Source organism: Eschrichtius robustus, chromosome 14, assembly GCF_028021215.1.
Source record: "Eschrichtius robustus isolate mEscRob2 chromosome 14, mEscRob2.pri, whole genome shotgun sequence".
Classification (NCBI taxonomy): Eukaryota; Metazoa; Chordata; class Mammalia; order Artiodactyla; family Eschrichtiidae; genus Eschrichtius; species Eschrichtius robustus.
This window is the reverse complement of record NC_090837.1, coordinates 92326619-92346486: the sequence shown is the minus strand read 5'-3', so window position 1 is coordinate 92346486 and position 19868 is coordinate 92326619. Positions and strand designations below refer to the sequence as shown.

The following is a 19868-nucleotide window of genomic DNA, read 5'->3' as shown; positions in this document are numbered from 1 at the left end:
TGTAATTTTACAGTTTTTTCCCCTGTAATTGTTATGTAGTCTCATAGTCTTGTGATCGGCAAAGATACTTGATAAGATTTCAGTTTTCTTAAATTTACTAAGGCTTGATTTGTGACCCAAGATATGATCTATCCCAGAGAATGTTCCATAAGCACTTGAGAAGAAAGTGTATTCTGTTGTTTTGGGATGGAATGTCCTATCAATATCAGTTAAGTCCATCTTGCTTAATGCGTCATTTAAAGCTTGTGTTTCCTTATTTATTTTCATTTTGGATGATCTCTCCATTGGTGAAAGTCTGGTGTTAAAGTCCCCTACTATGATTGTGTTACTGTTGATTTCCCCTTTTATGGCTGTTAGCATTTGCCTTATGTATTGAGGTGCTGCTATGTTGCATGCATAAATATTTACAACTATTATATCTTTTTCTTGGATTGATCCCTGGATCATTACGTAGTGTCCTTCTTTGTCTCTTGTAAGAGTCTTTATTTTAAAGTCTGTTTTGTCTGATATGAGAATTGCTACTCCCACTTTCTTTTGATTTCCACTTGCATGGAATATCTTTTTCCATCCCCTCACTTTCAGTCTCTATGTGTCCCTAGGTCAGAAGTGGGTCTCTTGTAGACAGCATATATACACGTCTTGTTTTTGTATCCATTCAGCCAGTCTACGTCTTTTGGCTGGAGCATTTAATCCATTTACATTCAAGGTGATTATTGATATGTATGTTCCTATTACCATTTTCTTAATTGATTTGGGGTCATTTTTGTGGGTCTTTTTCTTCACTTGTGTTTCCTGCCTAGAGAAGTTCCTTTAGCATTTGTTGTAAAGCTGGTTTGGTGGTGCTGAATTATCGTAGCTTTTTCTTGTCTGTAAATCTTTTGATTTCTCCGTCGAATCTGAATGAGACCCTTGCCGGGTTGAGTAATCTTGGTTGTAGGTTTTTCCCTTTCATCACTTTAAATATGTGGCTTGCAGGGTTTCTGCTGAAAGATCACCTGTTAACATTATGGGGATTCCCTTGTATGCTCTTTGTTGCTTTTCCCTTGTTGCTTTTAATATTTTATCTTTGTATTTAATTTTTGATAGTTTGATTAATATGTGTCTTGGCGTGTTTCTCTTTGGGTTTATCCTGTATGGTACTCTCTGTGCCTACTGTACTTGATTGACTATTTCCTTTCCCATGTTAGGGACGTTTTCAACTATAATCTCTTCAAATATTTTCTCAGTCCCTTTCTTTTTCTCTTCTTCTTTTGGGACCCCTATAATTCGAATGTTGGTGTGTTTAATGTTGTCCCAGAGGTCTTGGAGACTGTCCTCAGTTCTTTTCACTCTTTTTTCTTTATTCTGCTCTGCAGTAGTTATTTCCACTATTTTATCTTCCAGGTCACTTATTCGTTCTTCTGCCTCAGTTATTCTGGTATTGATTCCTTCTACAGAATTGTAAATTTCATTTATTGTGTTGTTCATCATTGTTTGCTTCCTCTTTATTTCTTCTAGGTCCTTGTTAAACGTTCTTGTATTTTCTCCATTCTATTTCCAAGATTTTGATCATCTTTACTATCATTACTCTGAATTCTTTTTCAGGTAGACTGCCTATTTCCTCTTCATTTGTTTGGTGTGGTGGGTTTTTACTTTGCTCCTTCATCTGCTGCATATTTCTCTGTCTTCCCATTTTGCTTAACTTACTGTGTTTGGGGTCTCCTTTTCGCAGGCTGCAGGTTCGTAGTCCCGTTGTTTTTTGTGTCTGCCCCCGTGGGTAAGGTTGGTTCAGTGGGCTGTGTAAGTTTCCTGGTGGAGGGGACTAGTGCCTGTGTTCTGGTAGATGAGGGTGGATCTTGTCTTTCTCGTGGGCAGGACCACATCCAGTGCTGTGTTTTGGGGTGTCTGTGAACTTATTATGATTTTAGGCAGCCTCTCTGCTAATGGGTGGGGTTGTGTTCCTGTCTTGCTAGTTGTTTGGCATAGGGTGTCCAGTACTGGAGCTTGCTGGTCATTGAGTGGAGCTGGGTCTTAGCATTGAGACGGAGATCTCTGGGAGAGCTCTCGCCATTTGATATTACGTGGTGCTGGGAGGTCTCTGGTGGTCCAATGTCCTGAACTCGGCTCTCGCACCTCAGAGGCTCAGGCCTGACCCCCGGCCGGAGCACCAAGACCCTGTCAGCCACATGGCTTTTGGGAAGTCTAAGATCTTCTGCCAGCATTCAGTAGGTCTTCTGTAGGAGTTGTTCCACATGTAGACGTATTTTTGATGTATTTGGGGGGAGGAAGGTGATCTCCACGTCTTTCTCCTCTGCCATCTTGAAGGTTCTCCTCTGGTTGTTGTTAGTTTTAATATGCAACATTATTTGAGAGCTCAGAGAAAAGTGAGGTTATGCAGTTGTAAGACAATGAACAAGAAGGCACAGATACTTTTGGATATTAATATATGATACCAGCAAGTTTGGGATGGGTTCTATTACCACATGGGGATTTATATTACCAGTTAACAGACGTCTATGCAACCGCCAAAAAGACAATTTTTAATGATGAAATGAGGTCAGATGAGTAGTGAAGAAAGGTACATAAAAGGAATAAAGGCATTCAAGGAAAGAGGAACACTTTGATACATTCTAATTCAATTTAGCAAAGCTAAGATAAGTGTAGGTGAGGAGGTGTGAGCAATTTATTTAGGCAAAGTGACTTTATGTTTTTGAGTAACATAACCCGGTAATAAATATACCTATAAACTTTGACCATAAATACAGAAACTTTACTCCCTTTTAAAAATTACTCAACAAAGCTTCTCCTAAAGACTCATCTCTTATTTGAAATTCACATCTTTCAAACCCTTAGTGCTTTTTGCTTCCATGCATTATAAAATGAATACACCATTTCCCTGAGCAAAATCTTTAAAAAACTATAATAAGCCAACTAATATATTACACAGCACAGGGATTCCAAAATCAAAAACACTGCAAGCTCCAATGATAACCTGCCTTGTGTCTCAATAATGTCAGAGTGCAGTATGAACTGGGATGCTAAAATTCAATCTGAAAGGTATTTCATTGTAATACTGAGAATCCACGAAGGCAACCAATCACTCAAAGTTCTGTTTTGAAATGTTTGGGGACCGCGGCTGTGCCGTGCCACGCTCCTGCACAGCAGCACTGTTATCGTGCTACCAACTACCTCCAGCTGCACACTCACCAAGGACCAGAACACACAGCACGCGCTTGCCCTAACAGCTTCTCACCGGCATTGTTTATTTAATTCTCCGAGCTTGAAAGGAAGCCTCAAGTGTCCTCAGACCACCTGGGATCAAAAGCCAGACACATAATAAACAAGCACCCAAAACATCTGTAGAAATAGATACACTGAGCTTCTTACTAAAGCCTTCCACAGCACATTCTCATCACAATAAGCCATCCTATTCAGTGGTAGATCTCAATCCATCTGGGCTATTGTCTCAGAAGCAACTCCATGTCTTCAAGCTGGAGACAAGGCTATAATTGCTTACCTGACTCACAGGCAAATGTCTTTGACGTTTCATCATGAAAGATAATTGCCACTGCATGCTTCTTTGTCTCTCGAGGCAGCCTGGTTATATTTTTGATGTTGTGCAGTTCAGTTACCTTGAAAGAAAAATATTTTTAACTTAGTGTACAGTACATGCTATATATCGGTGCTTACACAAAATGATCAGTTATTACCGTCTTAAGCCACTTTCCAATGGCTATTTTTACTTGGTAGCCAGGTATGATGTACTGGGTAAACGGAACTGCTGTAAATAGGCCTTTAGTCATGTGGTGGTCAGGTGTGGGCGAAGGGACGTGTTCCACAGTCCTGTCGTTAGGTCTGTCTTTAGTGAGCCTGTGCCTCTGGACAGTGAGCTTAACAAGTGTTCCTCAGTCCTCCCTAACCACAGGTGGGAGAAGATGGCTGGAGTGGGCAGAAATTGGGTATTTACCTTGTCTTTAGCAAGGGTACCGGTTTTGACTTGATCAATGTTCAATTCTTTCACTTTATCACACGTGTTAACTGAAAATGAAGGATTTTGGTGAAGGGAAATGATTTAATTCCATTTATGATTCACAATGCCATCCTAGAAGCACTATCAATCACTAACTAGTGTTCTAAGTGAAAAAAGATAAACAGATATACTTATATGTTTAAAAAATTTTGGTCCTCCATTTGTGAAGATGATACCTCTGATGTTGATTAGGATATACTAGCATGAAAATAGTTTAAATGACCAATTCATGGCTAAAAATTGTACTGATGACACATAATATCTGTAAAATAAAACTATGTGGCTACTTGTTAAAGAGCTTTGTGTTTTTTGTCATATTTCCTTTTAAAATCTGTAGTGATCTAGACTTCTAGCCTCATAAAATAACATGCTTATCACTGTGTTGCTGTGTAGGCTGTCCATAGGGACCCTTTTGTTCTTTGTCACAATGAATTTACAGTCTACTGTCTACATTCTACATTGCAGGAAAATTAATCTTAATATATCTTTTCTTCATACTTGTTTATTTCTCCTTGTCATTATCTCATTTAAGATTAACATGCAAAATTAAAATGGGTAAGATAAGTGATTTTAAGTTAAATAAACTAAAAATGATTTGCTTCATATATATGCATATATATAAACACCTATATGTATTCATTTGTGAATTATACATATACTCTATCTATCTATCTATCTATCTATCTATCTATCTATCTATCTATCTATCTATCTACTTACCTACCTATCTATTTGGAAATACTCATTTTCTCTTCCAGGAAAGAATAATTAGACAGTAATATCTTACAATGTCTGAGGTCTAATACTCTGGGGAGAAAGATGAGAATTTTTTTTGGAACAATGATTTGCATATTATATTTAAAGTACATTAAAGCATGTTCTCAATGATAAACTCTTGAATTTTTAAATGATTTGATAACTGACTCAAGTAATATTTAAGCCAAATTTTTTTCTAACATAGTAAGTTAAATATATTTTAAAGAGATATTATTTTCAAGTGTTATTAATTTTAAATAAACAAATGATCTTATCAAAATTAAATAGAGACTAAAAGCAATTAACATTATGTGTTGCTTAAGAACTGATGCAATTTATGTCAGGTGAGCATAAAAGTGATATGCTGCTATGTACATTATATATAATATCTAGTTGTACCAAACAATATCATAAAAACATTTATTATTCTACTCAAAGGTCTTTCCGAATATGTTTATTTACAAATATAAAAGAATATTGGAACAGATATTGTGGATTACATCTTTTTTTGTCACCTCATAGCAAAAAATCAACAGAACAAATTAATAAATACCCTAGCAAAATGCAGCAAGCACTAGAGATTTTCTAACTTTAGTGCCTTAGGCAATCTGACAGATGATGTAGTTCAAACAAAGTGTTTGCTCTTCTGTAAAATTTACATTTAGAAATTCAGAGAACCTCTTCAAGCAGACATTGTTACACTGGTTTCCACAACAGTGCAAGGCATTTTGTTGTTGATCAATAGTGCGATGCCACCCACTTCAGTGTGTGCCCTAACACACTGAAGAGATGCCAGAAAGCAAAATACTCATGAGGAGCATAAAATTCCACTTCTCAGATTGTCTTGGTTAGGAAATTCAAGTGTTATACTAGATTATAAAATGTTACAAAATCATACCAGAAGATACAAAAATCATACATAGAAGATTTTCTAAGGAGTTGGTATACCTTTGGAATTTGATATATCTTTAATTCAAAATATATTTTAAAAATATTTAAAATCATAACAATTTAGGTTAAGATATATTTGAACCTCCTGTCCTCACTTTTCACTCTCAGTACGATATGATTTTACCATCCAGTACAAAACTATTTGTATTTTCTTCCATGAAGACAATTTTTAAAATAATGTCTTTAAATGTTTTAAAATAAAAATGTTTTTATTAGTCTAAAACCTAACAGTGTGACATAAAAGTAATTATGAACTTTTATTAAGATTGTGAAATCCTAGAGCATTTCAATAAAATATATCAATAAATTATTACATCATTTAACTATTTAATCCATATATCTGAAATACTGATTTTTCATATTGCTATAAAAGGACAAAATTTTAAAGTTTAATAATAAAGCATTAAAATAATTACTTTAAATATGAAATCAACAGAATTTAATTAAAGGAAAAATTACTTGAAAATAATTCTGGTTGTTCAAGTCTAAGTCAATAAATGCCACGGTCAATAATTTAAAATATTGAGGTCTAATAAGTGATAGAAGTAAAGCCTAAATATAAACATACCTAAATGATGACTTTGTTACCTGGTGTTATTTAATTTTTATTTCAAGGAGCAATCCCCAAGGAATTCATAGTGATAAGAGTCAGAGATAGAGAGTTCAAAGAAGAAACACATAAGCTTTTTCTGTAGGACTTCATAACATAGTTGGGGCGATAAGATTACAAATGACGGTGATAAACCCTGCGATAGCCAAACAAACACAGAAGAAGAAAGTCTGTATTTCTGCAACCAATTTGTGGATTGGTCACCTGTACCAATCCATGTTACAAGAAACCTGGATTTTAAAGCATAAGTTAAAAAAGTATATAGACAGCTTCCAAACCTTACTCTCCTGCCCTATTTTGTTCATGTGGATTATATCTATTAATGATCACAATAAGAAATATTAGTACTTATAAATTATTCAAAATTTATTTATTAATGTGTTTAAAACTAATAATAAACCATTTTATGATAACACAAATACTATTTTAAAATTAAAAAAATTTTCTTAAATAGGCAAAGAGTGTTAATGTTTTTACATTTTTGCAAAACTCAATGTCTGGCTTAAGAGAGGACAGCTTGATACTCATTTCTGCTCCTGAATTCAGATACATGGTTTTGATTAAGTATATACAGAAAATAAGTCTTCACACAGACATGAAGTTGTAATAGGGAAGAATAGTTTAAGAGCATTTTCAGCCAACTGTAGATATTCTTCAATTCTATCTCCAAAGTTGACATATTTCTTTTAAAGGTTATTACCATGGGGGGTCTGACATAGTGTCATACACGTTTTACACTCTGTTGCATTAAAATCCATAGGTCTCTTTTCACCTTTGACTGATTATGGGTAAAACACTGGTTCACTGAGTTATGAAGATCTTATAAATGTCAACATATTTCATTATCAATATAAAAAATCCATCAATATCACCCTTGGTTTCCACAAAAAAAATCTGTAAGTTTTGAGAAGTTGTTAAGCTCAAGAATGCAGACACAGTAGATGCCCAAATTTTAATTTTCATCTGAAAACTTAAAATTTAGCTTTGTTAATAAATACTGTCGGAGAAAAGACAGCCTCTTCAATAAGTGGTGCTGGGAAAATTGGACAGGTTCATGTAAAAGTATGAAATTAGAACACTCCCTGACACCATGCACAAAAATAAACTCAAAATGGATTAAAGACCTAAGTGTAAGGGCAGACACTATCAAACTCTTAGAGGAAAACATAGGCAGAACACTCTATGACATACATCACAGCAAGATTCTTTTTGACCCAGCTCCCAGAGAAATGGAAATAAGAACACAAAGAAACAAATGGGACCTAATGAAACTTAAAAGCTTTTGCACAGCAAAGGAAACCATAAACAAGACCAAAAGACAACCATCAGAATGGGAGAAAATATTTGCAAATGAAGCAACTGACAAAGGATTAATCTCCAAGATTTACAAGCAGCTCATGCAGCTCAATAACAAAAAAACCAACAACCCAATCCAAAAATGGGCAGAAGACCTAAATAGACATTTCTCCAAAGAAGATATACAGATGGCCTACAGACACATGAAAGAATGCTCAACATCATTAATCATTAGAGAAATGCAAATCAAAACTATAATGAGATATCATCTCACACCGGTCAGAATGGCCATCATCAAAAAATCTAGAAACAATAAATGCTGGAGAGGGTGTGGAGGAAAGGGAACACTCTTGCACTGTTGGTGGGAATGTAAATTGATACAGCCACTATGGAGAACAGTATGGAGGTTCCTTAAAAAACTACAAATAGAACTACCATACGACCCAGCAATCCCACTACTGGGCATATACCCTGAGAAAACCATAGGTCAAAAAGAGTCATGTACCAAAATGTTCATTGCAGCTCTATTTACAATAGCCAGGACATGGAAGCAACCTAAATGTCCATCGACAGATGAATGGATAAAGAAGACGTGGCACATATATACAATGGAATATTACTCAGCCATAAAAAGAAATGAAATGGAGGTATTTGTAATGAGGTGGATGGAGTTAGAGTCTGTCATACAGAGTGAAGTAAGCCAGAAAGAGAAAAACAAATACAGTATGCTAACACATATATACGGAATCTAAGGGAAAAAAAAAAAGGCCATGAAGAACCGAGTGGCAAGACGGGAATAAAGACACAGACCTACTGGAGAGTGGACTTGAGGATATGGGGAGGGGGTGGGGTGAGATGTGACAGGGTAAGAGAGTGTCATGGACATATATACACTACCAAATGTAAAATAGATAACTAGTGGGAAGCAGCCGCATAGCACAGGGAGATCAGCTCAGTGCTTTGTGACCACCTAGAGGGGTGGGATGGGGAGGGTGGGAGGGAGGGAGATGCAAGAGGGAAGAGAAATGGGAACATATTGTATATGTATAACTGATTCACTTTGTTATAAAGCAGAAGCTAACACACCATTGTAAGGCAATTATACTTCAATAAAGATGTTTAAAAAATAAATAAATAAATAAATAAATAAATACTGTCAATTGTTTTCTTTGAAGACAGGCTCATTTAGTTCATTTTTGAGAAAATGTCTGAGAAATATGCAAGTCTGAATAACCATAATTTGTCTGTCAATCACACTTTCATTAAAATAGGTGTTCTGTGAAAAAATTTTTTGCCAGTTTGCTTGTAATTTCAACAATCACACAAGTGCTCCCCCTGGAGATAATCATTTCGTGTCAGTATGTAGCAGATGTGTTTTATGGGTTTTTACCATTTTTTCACATACAGTATTAAAAAGATGTACTTAAAGGTCTAGATTTAATAAAGTTATTTTTATTGTTTCATCAAGATGATTCCTAAGTAAACTGAAAATACAATTGACATATGTTTTGTTTGTTTATTTGCTTATTTGGGTGAATATATGATGGTAAAGAATACAATGACTTTAGTCCCATTTATTTTTACTGCTTTGCTTAAGCCTTTGGTGTCATATCCAAAAATATAATTGTCAAAACCAATGTCAAGGAGATTTTCCCCTATGTGTTTTCCTAGGAATTTTATTGTTTCGCGTCTTACACTTAAGTCTTTAATCCATTTTGAGTTGATTTTTGTGTACGGTGTAAGAGAAGGTTCCAATTTCATTCTTTTGCATGTGCATATCCAGTTTTCCCAGCAACAATTATTGATGACACTACCCCTTTCCCATTGTCTCTCCTTGGCACTCTTGTTGAAAATTTGTTGATGAAATATATATATATTATTTCTGGGCTCTCTATTCTGTTCCGCTGGTATCTTTGTCTACTTCTATGTCATTGTCATACTGTTTTGATTACTATAGCTTTGTAATATAATTTTAAATGAGGAAGTGTGATGCCTAAAGCTTTCTCAAGATTGCTTTGGCTGTTCAGGGTCTTTTGTGGTTTGATACAAATTTTAGAATTGTTTTTTCTAATTCTGTGAAAAATGCCTTTGGAATTTTGATAGCGATGGACTGAATATTGTATATTGCTTTGGGAAGTATTGATATTTTAACAATATTAATTCTTCAGGTCTATGAACACAGGATATTTCTATTTATACCTGCTTCAATTTTTTTTTCATCAGTGTGTAATAGTTTTCAGTGTACAGGTCTTTTACCTCCTTAGTTAAACTTATTCTTAAGTATTTCATTTTTTTGATACTATTGTAAATGGGGTTGTTTTCTTGATTTCCTTTTTGGAGATATCATCACTGGTATAAAAAAATGCAACTGATTTTTGTATGTTGACTTTATATCCTACAGCTTTACTGAATTCATTTATTAGTTCTAACATTTTTTATGGAGTCTTTAGGTTTTCCACATATAGGATCATGTCATCTGCAAAAAGCAATAATTTTACTTCTTCCTTTCTGATTTTGATGCCTTTTATTTCTCTTTCTTATCTTATTGCTCTTTCTATTACTTCCAGTACTACTTTGAATAGAAGTGGTGAGAGTTGGCATCCTTGTCTTTACCAGATCTTAGAGTCAAATCTTTCAGTTTTCCTCCATTGATTATGATGTTAGCTGTGGGCCTTTCATAAATGGGCTTTATTTTGTTGAGGAAATTTCCTTCTGTACCTATTTTGTTGAGAGGTTTTTTTTTAAAATTACGAATGGATTTTTGACTTTGTCAAATACTTTTTCTAAAGCCATTGAGATGATCACGTGTTTTTTATCTTTCATTTTTTAATGTCGAGTATTGCATTGATTGATGTGCATATGTTAAACCAACTTTGCATCCCAGAGATAAATCCCACTTTGTCGTTATGTATAGTCTTTTTGATGTGCTGTTGAATTCAGTTTGCTAGTATTTTATTGTGGATTTTTGCATCTATGTTCATCAGAGATATTGACCTTTCTTTTCTTGTGGTTTCTTTGTCTTTGCTTGCCTTTGGTATCAAAGGTGATGCTGGCCTCATAAAAGGCCAGCGTTTGGAAGTAATTCATCTACTTCTGTTTTTTAAAATGTTTCTGCACAGCAAAGGAAGCAATCAATGAAAAGAAAAGGCAACCTACAAATTGGGAGAAAATATTCATAAACCATATATTTGATAAAAGATTAACATCCCAAACATATAAGGAATACATGTACAACACTCAACAGCTAAAAACAAAACAAAACCAAATAACCTAATTAAAACATGGGCAAAGGACCTAATAGATGTTTTTCCAAAGAAGACACACAAGTGGCCAACCAACATGAAAAAGGTGCCCAACATCACTAATCATTAGGGAAATGCAAATCAAAACCATAAGGAGATATCACCTCATACCTGTTAGGAGGGCTGTTATCAAAAAGTTAAAAGATAAGTGTTGGAGAGGATGTAGAGCAAAGGGAGCCGTAGTACACTGGTAGTGGAAATCTAAACTGGTACAGCCACTATGGAAAACAGAATGGATGTTCCTCAAAAATTAAAAATCGAACTACCACATGATCCATCAATCCCTCTTCTGGGCATATACCCAAAGGAAATGAAATCAGTACATCAAAGAGATATCTGCAATCCCATGTTCATTGCTGCATTATCCACAATAGCCAAGATATGGAAACAATGCAAGTGTCTGTCAATGAATAAATTGTGATATACATATAACATATAAAATATGAATATTATTCAGCATTAAAAGAAAAAGATCTGGCCATTTGTGACATCACACATGAACCTGGAGGACACTATGCTAAGTGAAATAAGCCAGACAGAGAAAGTAAAACACTGTATGATCTCACTTGTGGAATCTAAAAAAGTTGAATACATGGAAGCAGAGCAGAATAGTAGTTAATGGTGTGGAAAGTGGGGAAATATTGGTGAAAGGATACCTAGTTGCAGGTATGTAGGGTGTTAAGTCTAGAGATCTAATGTACAGCATGATGACTATAGTCAATAATACTATATTGTATTATGTATTGTATTGTGACCAGATTTCAGGTGCTCTCACCACACGCACACACACACACACACACACACACACACACACACACACACACACAAGGTTAACTATGTGAGGAGATGGATATGTTAATTAGCTTGACTCTAGTCATCATGTTACTATGTATATGTATACCAAAGCAGCACGTTGTACACCTTAAATATATACAAATTTTATCTTTTAAAAAAGAATGCAATAACTACTACTATTGTTTGGAGCCATTGCCTTGATTTGTGCTGCAGTTTTACCTATTATTGCCTTTGCACCAAAACAAAGTGAAAATGACAAGTAATATATTAGTACTATGATGGAAAGAGTGTTGTCTTCATGGGCCACTCTGAGATCCACTGTTCCAAATATAGCTTTGTCCCAGGCCCACAACACCTGCTCTGTCATAAAACTCTGTCAAAGTCTACTTCATGAGCACTCTTACTCCTTCCCTTCCACAACTTCACTACTCATCCAGACCCTCACTCTTTCTCATCTTAAATGTTTCCATTATTTTTCCGTCAGCTGTCATACTCTTCATCTTCCATTATCCTGTTCACACTGATCCTAGACTAATATTGTTAATCCAAACATTTGGTGCTGCCCCTCACGGCCTTAAAACCATTTAATAACACCTCAAAATTAAGTTCTCACTCCTTAGCAAGGACTTGACAACTTTAATGACTCAGTTCCTACCTGTACATCTAATCTCATCTTTCTCTACACCAACTTTGAACACAAGTTAGGTTCCAGCCATATACAAAATCTTTCAATTTTCCTGAATAGAAACATGCTACTGAAAGGTTATGTAGTCTTTCACAGAATAATCTTCTTGGGGTTCCCAGTTCCTTCATCTTCCTGTCAAGCTCACAATCATTCATCAAGACCAATGGCAAGCCTCCCTTAGTCTCTCCTGAATGACTCATGCACGGTTAATAACTTATCCCTGTTGGTGATGGAGGGGTGGGATGTTTCTCAAGACCTTGACAGCTTGATCTGAATTTGGATGGCTTCTTGACTCATTATGAAACCTGGCTGTGTTCTTACACTGGACTCAGTAAGTAAATTATTGAGTTGTTCCTCTACTAATTCATGTCATTTATTTATTAATTCTTTACATAACTAGACTTCAACATAGGATTTTTTTTTTTTGCATTTTGACTATATGCTTTTCACAGTGAAGACCAGTAGGCATCTGTTAAGTGATTATTTCTTTCATATCTGTTGAGAGAAGAAAAGACTAAAGATAAAGAAGAGGATAGCATACAGCTGCATTGGGCTATATGTTCTGAAAGGGAGGGCATACTTCTATGTATAACTTATGAAGTAAGTCAGAAAGAGAAAAACAAATATTGTATATTAACGCATATATGTGTAATCTAGAAAAATGGTATAGATGATCTTATTTGCAAAGCAGAAATAGAGACACAGACATAGAGAACAAACATATGGCTACCAAGGGGGAAGGGGGGAGTGGGATGAATTGGGAGAATGGGATTGACATATATACACTACTATGTATAAAATAGATAACTAATGAGAACCTACTGTATAGCACAGGGAACTCTACTCAATGCTCTGTGGTAACCTAAATGGGAAGGAAATCCAAAAAAAGAGTGGATATATGTATACGTATAGCTGATTCTCCTTGCTGTACAGTAGAAGCTAACACAACATTGTATAGCAGCTATACTCCAATAAAAATTAATATAAAAAAGAACAAACATCAGAGAAGCTGCTTCACTTGTACATCAAAATGGTTAACTAGATCTTACTTGTTCTACCATTACTTAGTTTGGTAGAACTTTCAGTAAGAATCTGATATGGGCTGAAGGACATAGTGATATTTTTTCCAGTTAAGCCCAAGGTTTTCAGAGGGATTTTATTTGCATACTAGCAACAGTTAGAATAAACAAATTAAGGTTTATTGCACAATTTAAAAATCATCATACTTTTTATGTTATATACCTTTCCCCTTAGCATAACTGTGCAAATTAAACTAAATATTAGCATTCAATGCAGATCTTACTCACAAGTATAAAATTAATTTTCACTATTTAGTACACAGATAAAAAGTTGAAAAAAGCATATTTACTGAAATTATTTTTTATTTTAAAGTGTGTTATCAGTTTACTGTCATGACAATTGAGATCTGATACTGCCTATTTAGGCACTTAGTTTCTTTCTTTAAACCTAATCTTATTTTGAAAAGTAAAAGACATTACCTTTCAGATTTTTTCAAGTATATTTAAATGAATTTGAAAATAAATTGTACTCCTCTTTCTTATTAATCTTACTAATAATTATTCTCAATCCTGACATTTTACTAACCTTCTATGGTTGTTCTAATTAAGCCAGAGTTTTGATTTTTGAGACTAGACCTTTTTAGGAGCTAGTTTAATAAAATTCACTTTATTAGGATAGAGAATACTGATTTTCCAATAAGAAAAAAAGGTGGAAGTTTTACTGAAGTTTTAAATTATTACAATTAATACATATCAATCTCTTTTGAAAGCTTGAGTCCTAAGTTTTCATAATGATAATTTAAATATTGGTGTTATCCTATACATTGTATACTTCAATATTCTGGTCATAATATTTGCATAGAAATTTCATAATTGCTTCCTTTCAATATAATTTATATCAATTTTCCAATAGCTGCTTCCTTACATTTGTCTCCTGTCACTGAATAATATGAATGTGTACCATTGAAAAACTCAATATAACTCATTTTTTAAGCTCCTTGTGACAGATATCATGTACTCTGATACAGACCTCCCATGCTTACTATTTGACAATCCCAACATGCTCATAATCAATAATTACAAGTTCAGCCTTTTAAATCTTTGAAAGACTTAAGGTCTCTCAAATATTAAACTACATTATGAAATGCACCTTCTAGAAAAAATAACTATGGATAAAATTACATTAGAATTAAAATGAACTATAGTAGTCACCATTGGCTGTCTACTCAGCATCCAGTTCCAGTTCCTTCATTCATAACAGAATCTGATTTTTTTTTCAGTTATGCACCCCTACATCACGCAGCCCAAGTGCCCTGGTACGCATCTCTCACCCCTAGTATCATGGTAGAACTTGTTACTCCCAGGGTTACAGTCTCCTTGCTTGTGATTAGTTTAAGAAAGAGAACATGACCTAAATATAACCAATGACTTGTGAACAGAAGTCTTCTGGTGGCTTCTGACAAATGTTTTCTTATCTGGAGGTAACCTCCAGATAAAACTAGCCCCCTTCTCCAGTGGATGTTGTCCTGTCTGGATGTCATAATTCAGAGATGCTACAGTTATCATTCTACTAGATTGAAGATGAAGGCAACTCTAAGGATGGCAGAGCAGAGATAGGAAAGACAAAAAAAATAAAAGAACACAGGTCCTTAATTTTCATTCTTAAGCAGAATCAAGAATGAACCAAACCCTGAAGCCATTTTCTTTTTCTGGACATGCTGTAATATGTGAAAATGCTCTTCTTTAAGTTGTTTGAATTGAGGTTTCTGTTATTTTCAGCCAAAAACATTCTAACTTATAAAACAGAGAGCTAAGCTTTCCTCATTTAACAATGGGAAATTGCTGTCCCTATCTGGGTGGCCGTCCCACAGTTAAAGTGATGACCTGAACCAGGGCCATGCCTCCTGCTTCTCACACTAGCGATCTTTCCACCAACTTATGCAATAGCTATTGCTCTGAAATTCATGCTATTTAATAATGGCAAATAATGGCTAATCGAGAAGTTATTACAGGAAGGAGAATTCAACTACCAAAGAGACCCAAATTGTAGGGATGATGAAAGGAATCCCAGAAAAACTCATTGCCTTATTACTCCAAAATATTTTGAGGTTGTCTATTATAAAAAACAAAAAGATAATCTATTTTCAGGGCTAAGAAATGCAGAACATTAGTACAAAGGAAAAATAAGCACTAAAATAGGAAACGTATATACGTCTTTCTCTCCTCTTCTCTCCCTCCCTCTCTCTCAACATGTGTAAATTTAGTGCCTAATAATACGTTTCACTAACTCAAGAACAAAAAGGCATGAAACAGCTCAGTCAGCCCTTGCATCATTCTCACTCTAAGGGGCACAGCTTTGCTACACAGATACTAACAGAGACTCTACAGCTTCTAGGACTTTACTTACTAGATGCACCATTTTAAATCTTTTAATTACAGTAATGGTTGAATAGCAGCCCACCAAAAGCCATGTCCAAGTCCTAAACCCCAGAACCTGTGAATGGGACCTTATTTGGGAAAAGGGTCTTTGCAGCTGTGATTAAGCGAAGGACCTTGAGAGGAGATCACCCCGGATTCAGTGTGGGCCCCACAGCCAATGACCGGTGTCCTTAGAAGAGAAGAGCAGAGGGGGCTTTGAGGCAGGACACAGTGGACACGGCCACGTGGGTGTGAGGGCAGAGGAGGAAGCGATGTTGCCGCGAGCGAAGGGGTTCCTGGAGCTACCCGAGGCCGGGAAAGGCAAGAGCGCATGCTCCCCTAGAGGCTCTGCAGGGACGCAGACCAGCCGACACCCTGATTCCCGACCTCTGGCCCCCAGAACTGGGAGAGAATAAACTTCTGCGATTTTAAGCCAAATTTGTGGTAGTTCGTTAGGCCAGCCTGGGAAACTAATACGATTATACAGTACTATTTGAAGATGAACAGCCCAATTTGTGTTTTAAAGTCAGTAGTCTTGAATGAAGGTAAAATGACAGAAAGAAAATGATGAAAAATTTGTCTATAGCCCCGTTTCTCTAGTAAGATATTAGTTTCTTAAAAAGCAAGGAATATATGTGTATTTATTTTGAGTCACCTAAAGTATGGTGAACATCAGAAAGTGTCTAAACATAGATCTCAAAATTGGTAGACGGCATGAGAAAAATCACATGGTTACCTCAGCAGATTAAAAAAATAACATCATTGATAAAATTCAACACCTTTTGTGAGAAAAACCCCTCAACATATCAAGTATAGAAAGGAATTTTCTTTAAAGTTTATTACCAAAACTTACTTTACTTCATGCACAAGTACTAGACACAGCCCATTTATTACTGGAAACTTGGCAAGGATACTCTCTGTCAGTGCCTCAGTGTAACATAGGTCCTACACAAGAAGTTAAGAAAAAGGCTAAGAGGGGCTTCCCTGGTGGTGCAGTGGTTGAGAATCTGCCTGCCAATGCAGGGGACACGGGTTCGAGCCCTCGTCTGGGAAGATCCCACATGCTGCGGAGCAACTGGGCCCGTGAGCCACAACTACCGAGCCTGCGCGTCTGGAGCCTGTGCTCTGCAACAAGAGAGGCCGCGATAGTGAGAGACCTGCGCGCCGCGATGAAGAGTGGCCCCCGCTTGCCGCAACTAGAGAAAGCCCTTGCACAGGAACTAAGACCCAACACAGCCATAAATAAATAAATAAATAAATTTTTAAGAAAGGAGAAGATAGAACTATCAATATTTGTAGACTGTATGATCACTGACATGTAAACGCTAGCAGCATTAATAGAAAAATAAATTAAAACAACAAAAGCATTCAACAATACTGTCAAATACAGTCAACATAAAAAATCAGCAGGATTTCTCTACACTAGCAAATATGAACTAGAAAAAATAATACCTTCACAATAACAAGAAAAACTGTAACATACCCAGGGATTTCGTTGGAGAAAATGTTAAACCTTAAAAAGCATATTCCATGTCCTTAGATAAACTGCTAAGGTAACTTTAGAAAGTAAGAACTGAGTGTGTTTGGGGAACAATGTTCCTAACAAATGCCACAACATCGTGTGATCGGTGGTGATTTAAGACAAGTGGCATGTTAGTGGTACAAGAACAAACAAGCAGACAGTACAGAGTAATCAGAGAAAAACATATGTGTGTGAGTATAAGATCTATGCCACCACAATAATTGAGAGGATAGCTCATTTAACAAACGGACTAGTGAAAACTGAGTCCCTAAGTATTAAAAAAAATAGATTTCTGTTTAATGCAGGATGTCACAAAGTGAACGGACAAAGGTGAGAAATTACTTACAACATCTAAAATTGAAGTAAGACTAGTGTTTAGAATAGACAAGAAAACCTTATAAAACAGCCAGAAAAATAAACGGACCCCAGTATGATATGGACTAATGATATGATCAAAGAATTCATAGAAGAATAAACTCAGAAAGCAATTGTGCATAGGAAGAATTTCTCAAATTCATTGGGAATAGAAAACTGTATGTTAAAACGCAATTGAATATCACTTTACACCCATCAGATTTGGAAAATTAATGACTAATGGAAAGTATCAATAAGAATGTGAGCATACAGAACCCTCAGGTGCCCTGCGGATGTGTAGAGTGGAGCTGCTCTCTGAAAAGTCATCTGGTTGTACATACTTAAGTACTCACATATCCTTCACACAACGATCTTTATATGCCAGAAAATTTCTCACATTGGGGCATGAAGACACAGAACAAAAATCTTAATTACTTCATTGTTTGAGGTAATGAGAAGTTGCTGGCAATCCAGTTTCTATCACTAGGAAAATGGAAAAGTAAAATATAATGGATGTAAACTAGGGGGTATCATGTAACAGTTAGAAGCAACTGGCAAAATGGAGACACAGAAATGCAAATAGGTCTAAAAGTCATAACGCAGCATGAATTAAAAATAAACATAGTAAGTTATAATACAATATTACTTAAGTGAATTAACAAGGCAGGACATGTTCAAGAAATCAACAGTATACATTTATAAGATTCACATAAAGTTTCCCATCAAAATCATTATAATGATTATAGAAGCGGAGAGATGAATGGGATTAAGAAATGGGAATAAAATAGATTAATCAAATATTATAGAGATAAATGATGATGATAGCATCCATTAACTTAGCAATAATGATTAAATCAACCTTTGCAGCTGCCTTCTATTGCACCAGAAAGAGGAAAGAAGGAAGGAAGAGAGGGAGGGAGGGATGGAGGAAGGAAGGAAGAAGGAAGGAAGGAAGGAAGGGAGGGAGGAAGGGAGGAAGAGAGGAAGGGAGGAAGGGAAGGAAGGGAGGAAGGGAGGAAGGGAAGGAAGGGAGGAAGGGAAGGAAGGAAGGAAGAAGGAAGGAAGGAAAGGAGGGAAGGAGGAAAATCCACTTCCTAAAGAAACGTCAACTGAATGATATGTGAAATTCTAGCAGGTCAACTGCTATTAACAATTATATGGCTATTACAACTTTTCAGTGCTCTGAATTAGTCTTCAGCTCAGATCCCTATGGCTTAGTATGTGGTAACTCCTAACATAGTAACTAATGGGCACAATTATGTTTTGCTAGTAAAGGACACAGAGTGGAAAGAGTATTGGTATGATCATTAGTGTATATCAATTCCAAAGAGTATATATATATAAGAAAGCTATAAGAGACTCTGGTTACTTTCCTATGCTTATGAGACCAACTCTAGGTGAGATCCATGACTTAACTGCGAATCATGTTTAGCTTGTTTACCTATATATACTTACAGCATCTAGACAGGATATCCAGGATTATTTATACTTTTTTATTTAGATAAAAAAATACATAGCTTTAAGTAATAGAAAACTCAAATATCAGTGACTGAAATCTGTGGTAGGCAAACTATGGCCTGTGGGCCAAATTTAAATAAATTTTGTAAATAAAGTTTTTGGAAATAAAGATTTATTGGAACACAGCCATTTGTTTACGTATTGTCTGTGGCTGTTTAATGTACTACAAGGGCAGAGTTGAAGAGGTGCAACAGAGACCTTAGGATCTGCAAAGCCTAAACTTTTTACTATCTGGCCCTTTACAGATAAAAGTTTGCAGGCCATTGATTTAAGCAAGATTTTTTTTTTCTCACATAATAACTTAGAGGTAGGCAGTTATTGGTGTTAGTTTAGCAGTTTGATAATATTAGAGGCAACATCTCAGGCCCAAACACAGGTATTCCCCACTTTTCAAAAGTTCTCTTTAGACCACTTCCCTTTTATTAAAGACATCAGCACCTGTTTTCACCAGCATTTCTCTCAAGCTCATCTCCTCAGGGCACAAAATGTCTGCTGCATTTCCAGCTATCATGTTTTCAATGTAGAAAAAGGGAATAAGGGACATTACTGGCCATACCAGAAAATATAAATTCCTTTCTAACCTTTTAGTAGGCTTAAAATTTTTATCTCATTGGCCAGAAATGTACCTCCATA

General features: G+C 35.7%; 1 protein-coding gene across 2 annotated transcripts in view; it reads right to left on the bottom strand.

The window, feature by feature from the left end:
- DOK6 (docking protein 6) overlaps positions 1 to 19868 on the bottom strand; it is a 419540-nt gene that overhangs the window by 239891 nt on the left and 159781 nt on the right. For both annotated transcript variants that reach the window (XM_068563092.1, XM_068563091.1), the window contains exon 3: positions 3497 to 3611. In XM_068563092.1, coding sequence (XP_068419193.1) covers positions 3497 to 3611 — 115 coding nt within the window. The remainder of the gene's footprint in view (positions 1 to 3496; positions 3612 to 19868) is intronic.